Here is a 12,078-nt window from a genome sequence, read left to right as displayed (position 1 = left end):
GCTTTTTCTTCGATAAAAGTCTCAGATGAATGCTACCAGATGATAGTCGACAATCAGCTGTCAAAAGGAGACGTTCTATCCGTCGCTAGAATCGCCGGAATTCAAGGCGCCAAGAAGACTTCTGAGCTGATTCCTCTCTGCCACAATATTCCGATTGACAAAGTTGACATTTCCTTTGATTTTGACGAAGAAAACTGCTCGATTTTGGTCGAATGCTTCGCCAAGACTTTTGGAAAGACTGGGATTGAGATGGAAGCGCTGACGGGGGCTTCTGTTGCTTCGCTGACGATTTATGACATGGTCAAAGCTGTCGACAAAACTGCTGTCATTCAGGAAAGAGTTCGAAAAGAAAATAAAAATGAGAATTTTTATTACAAAAATTTGGTCGAAAAAATATTTTCAATTCTTCAATTTTGATTGGCTAAAGACATTTTTTAAGCATTTTGATTGGTTTTCGTCCCCGAACTCTGATAAAAGCAAACGAAGCTCAAATCAAAAACTGGTGGAAAGTCGGGCGATTTCAATTCTTCTGAATAATTCCCTCTCAATCTTCTTCAAAATCTATCCTCCTCTTCAAAAGTCGCACTTTCAGAATGACGTCGTATGGAAAAGGACAAAATGCGTTGGGTCATTTGCGAAGCGGAGATGTTCACGGGTCCAATTTGAGCTTTGAGCAGCTCTACCTGAAAAGCTGGCTAATGAAGGCGCTGACAAAGAGCAATTACACTTGGCAATCGAAGTTGCAGGAAGCAGCGTTGCCGAGTGTCTTGACTGGGAAAAATGTCGTCATTCAGGTGCTTTTTTTTCTCAAAAAGATTGATTTCTAACTTTTTTAAAAGTCTAAATCCGGGACTGGAAAGACGCTCGTTTTCTGCATCGCGATCCTGGAAAAAGTAAACTTTGAATCAAACCGAATCCAAGCCGTCGTTTTGACTCCAACACGAGAAATCGCTCTCCAAATCCACGCAACTCTCTGCTCCCTTCTCAACTCCAAGACGCAAGTTCTTCTGGCAATCGGTGGCGATTCCATGGTCAGTCAAAAGCGCCAACTTCACCACAAGAAGCCGCAGATTGTCGTTGGCACTCCGGGAAGAACGCTGGACTTGGCTTCGCGAGGAGCGCTTCATATTTCAAGCACGGAAATTTTGGTCTTGGACGAAGCTGATCAATTGCTTTCTGTGAGGGATTTCATGAAAGGGTCATTTTTAAGTCAAAATCGAGAAGCCTCTTCCGAGTTCGAGGGATGATAGGTATGATTTTTCTTTTGGCAATCTTGAAGTACAAGCAGCTTCTCGCATTTCTTCTACCTCAAAAAGACTCTGAAACAGGCATCAATTGAAAAACATCCGAGATGGCATGCTCGTGAAAAAGCTCCAAACAATCTGCACTTCAGCTACTTTCCCCGATGATTTGCCAAAGATGCTCCACCAGCTGAAGTGCCACGAGCCAATTATGATCCGCTCAAAGAACGTTAGTCTTCAGAAGGTCTACAATTCGATTCTATACCGACCGGAAGTGGAGAAGAAGCGCGATATCCTTTTGGAACTGATTGAAAGCATCAAATTTCAGCAGTGCTTTGTCTTTGCCAGTTCGCATTCTTTTGCGCAAAGTGCTTCGTTGTATTTGAATGCAAAGGGCTGGTCTAATACTTTGATAAGGTTTTATAAAAGCTAAAATTTTCTCTCTTTTTCTCATGTAAAGAATGAAAATTTCAATTTGTAAAACCTGATTTTCACCTTTCCGGCTCACTCGACCAGCGTGACCGAACTCAAGCCTGGGAGCAACTAGTCGACAAGAACACGACGATTCTAGTCGCCACAGATCTTGCCTGCCGCGGGTTAGATTCCCACCACGCCGACTTGATCATCCACATTGATCCGTCAAAAGACAATGCGAACATGTCCCATCGAGTTGGAAGATCGGGGCGTTTTGGCGGACATGGGGAGTCGATTCAAATCGCGATCAACAACGCTGATTTGGAGAGATACAAGGACTTCGCGAGGTTTATGAAGTATGACGAAATCGTTCACATGGATCAGCAGAAATTGGTTAAAACGATCAACGATCGCTTGGAATCTGGACACAAGATCAAAGAACAGGAAAAAGAGCATTTCAAGGGACCAGAAGAAACGATTGAAACGGAAGCTATTCAATTAGAAATGCCGCAAATTGAAATAGAAAAAGCGGAAAGTCCGGAAAAGAGTTTGAACGGGTTACTAAATGTTGGTTCTTCTGGTGATGCGATTATTCTGAAGATCGGAGAAAAAGAGGAGGACGAGAGGGAGGATGAAGATAATGGTGGTGTTCCGATGATCGAAGAATCCAAGCCTCACGATGCCGCGGATCAAAGCCTGAGCGACTGCATGAGTTCCAGCGAAGCAGTAAAGTTAAGTCCAATAAGCAAACCAGGTCCAATAAGAAAACCTGTAAAGAAACGACTGGACTTTCAAACACCCTTCGCTCGGGGAGGGAGAAATCGAAGCACGGAGAATCGGATCCCGCCGATTTGGGAGACGCTCGGTGTTCCTCGGCCGAGGGTGGAAAATTCGGCGGAAGCGGATACGGAAAAGTTGCTCGATTCGATTGACAAGATGACGGATGAGGAGTTCAAGGAGTGGAGGAGAACGGTCAAGCCAAGGGGAGAAAAAGAATGGGAAAAGGAAGATTATGAGGATGAAGATGAGGTAGAAACTCTCGATTCTAGTGAGGCCGAAAGTAGCTCCGAAAAAGATTATGAGAAGGAAGAAGAAGTTGACGAAGAGAAAATACCAGGAACTGTTGAAAAGCATCTTAGAGTAAATGTTTTGTTGAATTTGTTTTTCAACCGAAAGAAGAAAAGCTAATGCCAAAAGCTATCCAAGACGATTTCGATTTCGGCATCATTCAAAGAGAATCAGAAGCTTCTAAAAATTCAGAAATCTCCGATTCTGAATTGGAAGAAAGCACCAGTTGCTCTGACGAGGATGATGATGATCATGGTCAAGAAATCGAAGAGCACGAAAGTAGAAGCAATTTTATTCCATTTGTTGACCGATACGCCGCGCTGAAAAGTCGCTGGCTGGCGTATCATAGAAGCTCTCGCTCTTTCACTGCTTAGAAAAAGTTCAACTAAACATTTTCCTCCATTTATCTTCAAGCAAACGAGATTTTAAATGGTTGATTTTAGATGCCTTGCTTCGACGATGAAATGAATCTGTGTCTCGGGGAGAGCTTTAAACCCCCTCACGGAGCTATAGATTCGAATATCTACCCTGGTGCATTTTACAAAGGCCAGCAAGAGTCCCAAAAGAACACTTACAATATCGAAGTCAGAATTGATGATATCAATTGGTAAGTGTCTATTAGCCTGGGGTCGGCAACCTGTGTAAAAAACCTGAGTCAGGGTCTGAAAAAGTTTAAATTTCATTTCATTCTTCATTGTAGGACGCATTCAAATCTGTGCGGACGGCTGAGAATTCGCGGCTTGACGGAGAAAAATCCAGAAATCGAGACTTTCTTTACGGGAGAAATAATTGGGAAAAAGTATTCGTTCTTGACGCGCAAATGGGACGTCGATTATGGAAAGGACAAATCGCATTGGAGCAAGTTTGAAGAATTCAAATGCTTCAAGGAAAGTTTCAACAACGACGACTTTGATCATTCGAAGGTGGAAGAGTCGCCAGCGCTGTTTATGAGGTGGAAGGAGCAGTTTTGCTTGCCGGATCATAGGGTTAAGGATATTGAAGGTAAGAAACCGATTCGGAATCGATGGAAATTGATCTAGCAATCTGATTGGCTGGAGGCTGTTTTTGAGCATTCTGATTGGTTAAAACTGCGATAATTTTCGATCCCCCTATTTTTGAAACAATTGCACTTTTCAAACAGTAAAAATATCTAGGTGCCTCGTATGAAGGGTTTTACTACATCGCCCTGTCGAAAAGTACCGGCGCCATCCGTGGCTATTACTACGCCAAGGACTCCGAGCCCGATCAGCTGTTAACCCTACAATTGGAAAAGAAAAACTCCTCTTCTGCATTTCAATTTCTGTAAAAAAAATTACGAACTGAGTCTCAAAGTATCTCTTTTTTCCTTTCTTTCTGAAGATTACATGTTTATACCATTCAAAAGCTCCTTTTTACGATTCTTCCTTTACGAGTAATAATATTTGAAATTGTGGCTAATTTCAAATTTGTAATTTGGTAAACGATGAGTGCACGCGGCCGTTCGCGCGGTCTGATCAAGAATTTTTACTTTTTGGCCCTGACGGGCGAAATTGAATTAGATCAAGTGGCTGGTCTGAGTGATGTTTTTGGCAGCGCTCAAAAACACTGTGCGTCGTTTAAATATTTTTATGATTTTTTTGGAACTGACCATTTGCCGGCGAGAGAAACCGGAGAATTTTTGACCGACAAATAATTTAATAGATAGTTATTATCGTGACGCTATTTTTAGGAATAAAAACAAATGCTAAATTGAAATTTATCGGAATTTTGTCAGATCAGGTTGAAGCTCTCTAGAATGCTCTAGAATATCTTTTCATTTTAGGCATTCTAGAGAGCGAAAATCTGATCTAATAACATTCCGACTCTAAAACGACTGGCAACTGCGGTAATTGTATTTTCGATGTCCTAGAATCATTTCAAATAGTACCTTTTTCGAACCTTCCCCAGATCCGTGTTAGTATAGTGGTGAGTATTCCCGCCTGTCACGCGGGCGACCGGGGTTCGATTCCCCGACACGGAGCATTTTTTTTCTCTTCGTTTTTTCCTCAACTTACTGTTTTTTTGACGATTATGCTTTAGAAAATTATGAATGAAATTTGTACATGAATGTCGAGTGTATCGTCTGCGCAGCTACCCATCCCAAGGGACCCCATGTCTACGATTTCGTCCAAGAAGCGGATGAAGATTTGTGTTGTCCGATTTGCCTCTCTCCTTTTTTGAATCCGACAGATTTGCCATGTTGTCATACTTTTTGCCGAGCATGTATTCTTCCCTACTTGAGGAAGACGCCACACTGTCCGCAGGATCGCAAGCCAGCTACAGTAACTGACTGTAGGGATTCTTCTCTTAGTCTGAGGTAAACCCTTGGGCTCCAAATCAACCTCTACCCATTAAATATTAGGCGCTTGTGCGATAAAATGACAGTAATCTGTCCAAAATGCCAGTACCAAACGGAACGAAGTCTCCTCTCCGATCACCTGGCAAAGTGCCGCCTCAAACCGCCGGAAGAAAAAACTGAAGCTCCCACCTCAAAAGCTGCCTTATCTTCTCCAACGAAGCACAGGCTCAAATCCGGAGAAAATGACTTCGCTTACGAACAAAACAGCCGAGGCCGGGAAAGATCGCGAGATCGTCTGAAGCCGCAGCGTTGGAAGAAAAGCCGCGATCGACTCGATCAGCGAAGTAGATCACGTGACCAGCTGAATTCTGATCGAGGAGGGAGAAGTCGGTCGAGAGAGAATTTGGATCAGGGAAGCTCTTCCTCAAGAAGGCAAGGTAGAAACAGATCGAGAAGTGTTGAGAATCTGGCTGGTCCAGATCCAGCCATCGACATTGCAGCCGCGATCGAGAGGGATATTGAAAGAATTAACATTTACCAAGGTAGCGGAAACATAATTAAAGAAAACCCCGAATAAGCCAAATTCAGAAAGTCGTCGAACAAACACCGACGATCGATCTGGCTCCAGACGTCCTGCTCCACCACCTCCAGCAGCAGCAGCAGCAGTTGCAGCAAATCTAAATACTTACACGGCGCCAGCTCAGCGCTCTCTTGTTGATCGATCGACGCGAAATTCCAGATTTGGGAGCGTCGACAATCTCGCTCAAGTCGACTCTCGATCCACACCCAATTTGAACGACGCCTTCACTCTTGAAACTTCTGACGACTCGCTCGGAAGCAGCAATCGTGGATACTCAAACATGGTCATTCAAGGTTCCTCCTTTCTCTTAAAAGCTTCTCAAGTGAAATTCTAGCGCCGCCGACATCGCCAAAGATCGACAAAGTCGTTGACATAAGAGTCCCTGTTTCGGAATCAACTGGAACTTGCGGCGTTTGCATCGTTGGGGGATCTGACACGCCTTTGAGAGGGATCTTTGTTCAGCATGTTTTGCCTGATACTGTTGTTGGTAGAGTAGGGTTGATCAAATCTGGAGATAGGTAAGGCATTTTCATGAGGATTTCGTATTAATGATTCGTAGAATAATGAAAATCAACGGCAGAACAATGGATGGACTAAATCATTCCGAAGCGGTGACGATTTTCGCCAAAAGCTGCGCGGAAGTCATCGGTCGAGAAAAACGAGAACTGATCCTCAGTCTTGTTCGACAAACCGGCTATGATATTGAGGAGAAACACACGCTTACGATCCCGAAAGCGCCGAATCAGCAAGTTGGCGTCAAGTTGTACAATGTCATGGATCGCGTGGTGATTTATGAAGTCGTTCCTGGAAGGAAAGGGGTTTCGAAAAGATTATAAAAAGGAATTTTCGACTTTGAAAACTTCTTTGAAAGTCTAGCTTACCACGACAAACGTCTCCAAGTCGGCGACTATCTCCTGAAAGTTGGCAACATCGCTGTTCGGAGTTCCGAGGAAGCAGCAAAGGAAATCTCCCGACTGAGAAATCACGATAAAATTAATTTATCAATATCCCGCACCGCCCGGACGATGAGCTCAAATCCTGATCGTCCCCATTTGGTCATTCCTGACCAAGTGACTGCTCGTCAATACTCGACTGTCAAGAGTAAACATAGGGAGAAAGTGATTGTTGTTAGAAAACAACCGGGTGAAACCCTCGGTCTTGGCGTCGCCGGTGGACTGGGTTCGATACTCGGCGATTTGCCTGTCTTTGTGCTGGAGATCTCCCGCTCGGGGATTTTAGCACGCGACGGGAGGGTCAAACCTGGTGATCTTATTGTTTCAATCAACAAGAAAAAGGTCGGATCAATGAGGCACAACCAAGTTGTTGAACTGCTTAAAGATATTGCCAAGAAAGAGAAGGAAATTCAACTCGTTCTTTGCGAGGTAAATTCAGAGGTTTTTCTAATAATTATAATTTCAATTTTCCAGTTCGATTATAAACATCGAGATCGAGAAGAAATGGCTTCCTACCGAAACAACATCTGGTCCCCTACTTGGCGGCACTGGCTGGCATTGCCCCCAAAGTTCATTATTTATCGCGAGACTACAATAAAGCGTCAGGATATTCACGGCCTCGGACTGTCCATTGTCGGCGGAGAAAGCGAGCCAGGTAAATAAAAAAAAACAAACGATGATAATTTCAGAGATTTATTCGATTTTTTCAGTGCTCGTGAAATTTTGCTCCCCGGGCGGAGCCGCAGCGAGCGCGTATTTACGCTCAGGTGATGAAATCCTCGCCGTAAATGGAAACAAAATCACCGACTCCAGTCAAGAAGAAATAAGAGATCTATTATCTGCCAACTCGGTGCGACTTACGTTCATTTCCTGGCCTGGCTGTCTTGTTTAGCGCTATCTTTTTACGCTCTCTTTTTAGAATTTCTGTAACAAAAGATTCTTCCCTGTCTTTTTATTTTTATCTTATCCTAGTTCATACTTTTAACTTTAAACTGCTACTATTCTTGTTCTTTCCAATTTCATTCCTTACTGGCCTTTCTTCTCTTTTAGTTCTGACAAAAACAATTATTGATTTCAAACGCTTACGTTACAATTTGAGGTTTAACTGCAATATGATTCAAAATTTGAAAGTTTGAAATTGAAAACTTGATTTAGGAAAATGTAGTGAATCATGTCGGAAAAGCGCAAGAAGACGAAAACGAAGGAAGGTGGGCCCAGAAGATCTAGTGGCCCACCTGAGTCTCTTATTGGTAAGTTTAGATTTGAAGCAAGGGCTCTGTTTCTCAGACATTTGAATATATCTTTATCAAGAACCAAATCAATTGGAGTATTACACTGTGTTAAATCGATTCCGTAAGTATGAAAGTTGTCAAATGGTGACAGTTTCTTCTTGTTCGAGCATTTGGTGTCATTTTCTCATCTTTGTCAAAAACATTTATTTATCTCACCTGTTTATTTGACTAATTAGACAACGATATGGACTCAGATCGCATGAGTATATCCTCGACATCTTCGAGAAAGAGCCAGGAAAGGAGTTGAAAAACAGTCGTTTCTGGGTCAAATATTTGAACTATCGTAGAAATAATTGTGGGCTATCAATTGGTGATTCGTTTTTTCTTTTCCCTAAAAAGCGAGAGCAGCAAATCCGATCGGCCAGGAAGCTCAAGATGAAGAAAAATGCTATTCGCAAATCAAATCGCCACATCGCAAAGTACGACCCTGAAAGTGCAATGACTTCTACTGTCCCAAGGAAGGTTTTGCTTGTGCTGTTTTTTGCTTATTTGCGAAACTATACGATTTGCAAATTTCGAATTTCTCTCAAATATTCGCAAAAGAGGATTTGCGAATTTTTCCCTAGCCTATTTCGATTTAGAGTTGATTATGTTTGAGCTTCAAGGGGAAACTTCTAGTAGTGACGAGGAACCCCCACCAGCCAAGAAACCTAGAAGACGAATCCGTCGAATTTCTGAAAGAAGCCGACGAACTATTACTGCCAAACTTCCTCCCTGTTATGGACCAGACTGTGACCAAGAGGTATTTCGTCTTCTATCATCTTTGATATCATAGAAGAGAACATGATCTACGATAGGATGTCCTTGATTTTGATTGATGAAAAGATTTCTATTAGTATGACAATAGATTAACGATCATCAATGGGCGTGATTTGTAAAGAGTCCCATTTTTCGTCAAAAAAAGAAAAAAAGAGGACTTGATGTTCAATTTTTTTAACATTGAATTTCAGATAGATCGAAACAACGAAGAACAAGGAGCCACTGATGATCGCGAACTTCGCAAATTACGAAAACTTTTCTGGTCAAAGACTGGCAAAGGGGCTGGGCGACCTCGTAAACTAAAGGTAGCGGGTGTTATCGAGCTCTAGTGAATTCAACTGGGTGTGCATTTTTGTCATTAAATAATTACGTTCATAAATATCAGATAAAAGAGAGACAAATCTATTAGCAAGCGGAAAAAATAATGAGCTGTTCATGACTCGCACGCTCCTTGTTCGAGTAATTTGGTGGGATTATTCTTGTTGTGACTTTTTAAACGACATTTAGCTGGGACTTAACCCGCCTGACTTTCAAAGCTCAAGCTTTTTCCAAGCCGCAAATCTTATTCTTTTTTGAAAGCTTTTTAGGAAGAAAAGTGTAATTATGAATTTTATAACAGAAGAGAGCCCGTTTACGATGCTGATTCGAAGCATTCACAATAGAAATGATCTTACGATCACTAGGCCACAGACAGCGCCAGAAATTAATACTTCCAGTCATCAGATAATCCGGAAAAAGAGAATGTTCACAAAGAATAAAAGTGACTCGCACCTTCTCCAGGATAACATAAAGCCTTCCTTTTGTCAAGAAAACAAAAGACAAGTCGGACAATTAAAAAGCTAGCATTAATTCTGAGAGCGTTTCGCGGGAAGAATAAAACTCCGATAAACCCCTTTCCCTCGAATTCTCCTCTCCCAGGAGGCAATATCTATTTGATTAGCAGCAACACCGTGTTCACTTTTTGCTTCTCAGAACATAATTGCTGGATAAATATAGAATAACGAGGGCTTTTTCCTAAGAGGGCTATCCTGGAAAACTGTTGAAGCGGAACTTTTGAAACTTTATGAACATTTGCAGCCGCGTGTGCTCAGAGAATTTTCTAATGACGCGGAGTTAGACGATTTTGTCGAGAATTTTGCTTCAAAGGTTGGGTCCTCCTCGTTGATTTCAAGTTTCAAAACTTCCATCACTCTTACCGACCAACATAAAAGCCAAACAGTATTCTTTGCCTTTGTCGTGATGTCAAACACTTGATGGATGTCAAAGACGTTATCAATAAACGCAGAGTCTTTAGATCGAGCGTCGGCTTGAAAGAGGTTTGCGGCTTTTTCTCGTCCCAGATTTTTTAGTATGTTTGAGTTTTCCTTGCTTCCTAGACAAAAAAAAAACTGGGTGACGAGTAGCTTTAAATTGGTGAACTACTAGGGTGCTAAAACAAAATTTCTCTGTTAGGATAAGATTGGAACGATCGTCAATCTGAAACAATATATAAAAAAGTGGAAAGATAACACCCCTTCCAAGAATAAGCAGCCGGACGGACGGTCCCAAAGCCAGCGTCGGAGGTTCGCGTCCTTGGCAAAAGTATCATATCAACTCTTGACTTTTAGATGTACACTAGAACCAAGTCAAAATGTAAAGGAAAACATGAAGAACTTCTGGCGCGAGATCTATGTCTTCGACTATTCAAATGGAGACAAGAGGCGGACTGCGCAAGTTCGAAGCGCGGATTTCGATGATTTCTTCAGAAAGAAGCGATTCAGTGAATCCTTTGGACCGCATGCTCAATTCAAAGAGCTAGCAGCTATGGTTTCGATACCGAATGAGCATCGGCCGTTCGCGATCCAGAGGAAGAAATTCGGTCGCATTTTGAAAATCGACTACGACGATGAAGACTATTCGACCGATGCTACAGACATTGACCCGACCTCGCCTTCTCATGATATGGAAGTGGCGACTCCTCCACTCACGCCTTCTTCTCGAAGCAGGTCGAATACCTCAGCCAGCGAACGGCCTAGTTTTGACGAGACAAAAAGCTCATCGGGTAAGAAATTTCAATAGCAGTCTCGTAGTATCTATTAGCCATGTTCTTTGTGAGTAACATTTGTTAAAGGTCTCGATATTTCACAGCTCGCCTCGCGATTTAACGATCTTGAGACCGAAACTCAAATGACCAAGTCGCAAAATGAGAGCTTGGAAGCAACACCTAGAACAATCAGCCGCTTTAGCTCGTACATGAGCGAACCTGCCTGCATTCCTCGTCACGACATGTTCATTTATGAGATTCTCAACACACAACTTAATGCTCTTTGGATCGAAGAGACATTCGAAAGTCTTGGCGAGCTGAAAACGCTCTTCCCTCATGAAAAGTGTTTTCTCGAAGAAGTCCATGATCCACGAAATGATACGACCCAACTAAAGTCATTCTTGAAAGAAGAAGCAAAAGCGCTTTCTTGGATGAACATCGCCACTGGATTCATGACTATCTTCGAGCGTCACGTATCCAAAGTCATTGATTCCTTTCAACCGACGAACCTGACCGAACTTGAAAGCCAGCAATACGACATTAGTGGAGGAACGACTGAGAACTTCAAGTACTGGTTGAAAGAGCAGATAAACAAAAGCGAAAAAGAGGCGAACCCGGAAAGTCCATTTTGCCAAAGAGTGTTCGTAGAAAGCTTGCAAAATCATATCTCCCGCTTGACGAAATTGTCGACTACGACTTTGATGATGATGGCCAGCTCTAATAATTCGAGTTCTCGCTCCAGAAGTGGAAAATCTCGTGTGCAAGAACCCTACCGAATCATCAATCATTCCATCTTGGAGAAGCTGATCTCGTTTCTACTCAAAGTCAGGCCTTACTTAGAAGGCCAAGATGAGCTCCACACCGACCTTGAAAAACTAGTGTCCTCGAAAAACAACAAAAACGGGATCCCAAACGTCATGGATCTCACGCTTGCTGATGTTTTCGAGCGAAACATCTCGGTCGAGATGAATTCTACTTGGCTGGAATCGTCGCTTCGAAACATCAGAATACGCTATGTACACAACGAATTCAACCCAGATGCCTATCCCCTGCCAGAATGGTTGCCAAATCTCAATGGTCTTTATACATTCCTACTCGTAACACTCGCTCGTTTCCCAATGACTCTCTGCAAACATGTGCTCGAGAAGTTCGAGAGCATCAGTTCTTGCACTGCCGACCATTCCAATTTCATCGCAGAATTCCACCCCGTCTTCGATCAGTGTGCCGTCACTATCTTCTGCATCGAAACATTGGCGCTTACCGAACACTCCTCAACCAGCGATTTGCTTTTCAACACTATCTACGAATTGAAATCAAATTTCAAAAAGGAAAGGATAAAGAAAATAACTAAATCGCGTTTTATGACCGGCTTTTTGCTTTATTCTGAGAGTCTCGGACAGCGAGGATCCATCTTTATCCATTTTGAAAGGC

The 12,078-nt window shown here is 42.6% G+C and overlaps 5 protein-coding genes and 1 non-coding gene across 6 annotated transcripts; all 6 read left to right on the top strand.

The window, feature by feature from the left end:
* The first annotated feature begins 39 nt into the window (after positions 1–39).
* Positions 40–537, top strand: LOC145697956 (cyclic pyranopterin monophosphate synthase-like). Its single transcript, XM_081775161.1, has 2 exons — positions 40–339; positions 478–537. Exons 1-2 carry the CDS (start codon positions 40–42, stop codon positions 535–537), a joined length of 360 nt encoding a protein of 119 aa, XP_081631287.1.
* Positions 488–3,097, top strand: LOC145697954 (putative ATP-dependent RNA helicase DDX20). Its single transcript, XM_081775160.1, has 5 exons — positions 488–794; positions 840–1,244; positions 1,324–1,642; positions 1,726–2,777; positions 2,840–3,097. The coding sequence occupies exons 1-5, from the start codon at positions 594–596 to the stop codon at positions 3,095–3,097; spliced, it is 2,235 nt and encodes a 744-aa protein (XP_081631286.1). The 5' UTR covers positions 488–593.
* A 69-nt stretch (positions 3,098–3,166) lies between these two features.
* Positions 3,167–4,100, top strand: LOC145697134 (glucose-induced degradation protein 4 homolog). The gene is made up of 3 exons (XM_081774292.1): positions 3,167–3,330; positions 3,424–3,725; positions 3,878–4,100. Exons 1-3 carry the CDS (start codon positions 3,167–3,169, stop codon positions 4,027–4,029), a joined length of 618 nt encoding a protein of 205 aa, XP_081630418.1. The 3' UTR covers positions 4,030–4,100.
* Positions 4,101–4,650: 550 nt separating this feature from the next.
* Positions 4,651–4,722, top strand: TRNAD-GUC (transfer RNA aspartic acid (anticodon GUC)). Its single transcript has one exon. It is a non-coding gene; the product is annotated as a tRNA-Asp (tRNA).
* Positions 4,723–4,751: 29 nt separating this feature from the next.
* Positions 4,752–7,703, top strand: LOC145697953 (ligand of Numb protein X 2-like). The gene is made up of 8 exons (XM_081775159.1): positions 4,752–5,058; positions 5,104–5,582; positions 5,629–5,913; positions 5,955–6,138; positions 6,180–6,431; positions 6,492–7,002; positions 7,048–7,228; positions 7,284–7,703. Exons 1-8 carry the CDS (start codon positions 4,805–4,807, stop codon positions 7,463–7,465), a joined length of 2,328 nt encoding a protein of 775 aa, XP_081631285.1. The 5' UTR covers positions 4,752–4,804; the 3' UTR covers positions 7,466–7,703.
* Positions 7,704–7,726: 23 nt separating this feature from the next.
* LOC145697952 (uncharacterized) lies at positions 7,727–12,073 on the top strand. The gene is made up of 9 exons (XM_081775158.1): positions 7,727–7,823; positions 8,042–8,100; positions 8,205–8,323; positions 8,523–8,607; positions 8,816–8,929; positions 10,077–10,186; positions 10,232–10,665; positions 10,735–12,003; positions 12,048–12,073. Exons 1-9 carry the CDS (start codon positions 7,745–7,747, stop codon positions 12,071–12,073), a joined length of 2,295 nt encoding a protein of 764 aa, XP_081631284.1. The 5' UTR covers positions 7,727–7,744.
* Positions 12,074–12,078: the final 5 nt, after the last annotated feature.

Source organism: Oikopleura dioica, chromosome 2 (genome assembly GCF_907165135.1).
Source record: "Oikopleura dioica chromosome 2, OKI2018_I68_1.0, whole genome shotgun sequence".
NCBI classification, from domain to species: Eukaryota; Metazoa; Chordata; class Appendicularia; order Copelata; family Oikopleuridae; genus Oikopleura; species Oikopleura dioica.
The sequence above is the reverse complement of the archived record's forward strand: the minus strand, read 5'-3'. Positions and strand labels throughout refer to the sequence as shown.

Bases quoted from the DNA above. Each gene is read 5' to 3' on its own strand.
- LOC145697956 (XM_081775161.1), top strand. From the start codon at position 40: ATGATAGTCGACAATCAGCTGTCAAAAGGAGACGTTCTATCCGTCGCT. The intron at 340-477 runs GTTCGAAAAGAA...CTCTGATAAAAG, and splicing joins CTGCTGTCATTCAGGAAAGA to CAAACGAAGCTCAAATCAAA.
- LOC145697954 (XM_081775160.1), top strand. From the start codon at position 594: ATGACGTCGTATGGAAAAGGACAAAATGCGTTGGGTCATTTGCGAAGC. The intron at 795-839 runs GTGCTTTTTTTT...CTTTTTTAAAAG, and splicing joins GGAAAAATGTCGTCATTCAG to TCTAAATCCGGGACTGGAAA. The intron at 1,245-1,323 runs TGATAGGTATGA...AAAAGACTCTGA, and splicing joins CCTCTTCCGAGTTCGAGGGA to AACAGGCATCAATTGAAAAA.
- LOC145697134 (XM_081774292.1), top strand. From the start codon at position 3,167: ATGCCTTGCTTCGACGATGAAATGAATCTGTGTCTCGGGGAGAGCTTT. The intron at 3,331-3,423 runs GTAAGTGTCTAT...TCTTCATTGTAG, and splicing joins AGAATTGATGATATCAATTG to GACGCATTCAAATCTGTGCG. The intron at 3,726-3,877 runs GTAAGAAACCGA...AAAAATATCTAG, and splicing joins TAGGGTTAAGGATATTGAAG to GTGCCTCGTATGAAGGGTTT.
- LOC145697953 (XM_081775159.1), top strand. From the start codon at position 4,805: ATGAATGTCGAGTGTATCGTCTGCGCAGCTACCCATCCCAAGGGACCC. The intron at 5,059-5,103 runs GTAAACCCTTGG...ATTAAATATTAG, and splicing joins GATTCTTCTCTTAGTCTGAG to GCGCTTGTGCGATAAAATGA. The intron at 6,139-6,179 runs GTAAGGCATTTT...AATGATTCGTAG, and splicing joins TTGATCAAATCTGGAGATAG to AATAATGAAAATCAACGGCA.
- LOC145697952 (XM_081775158.1), top strand. From the start codon at position 7,745: ATGTCGGAAAAGCGCAAGAAGACGAAAACGAAGGAAGGTGGGCCCAGA. The intron at 8,101-8,204 runs GAAAGGAGTTGA...TTCCCTAAAAAG, and splicing joins CATCTTCGAGAAAGAGCCAG to CGAGAGCAGCAAATCCGATC. The intron at 12,004-12,047 runs GTTTTATGACCG...AGTCTCGGACAG, and splicing joins AAAGAAAATAACTAAATCGC to CGAGGATCCATCTTTATCCA.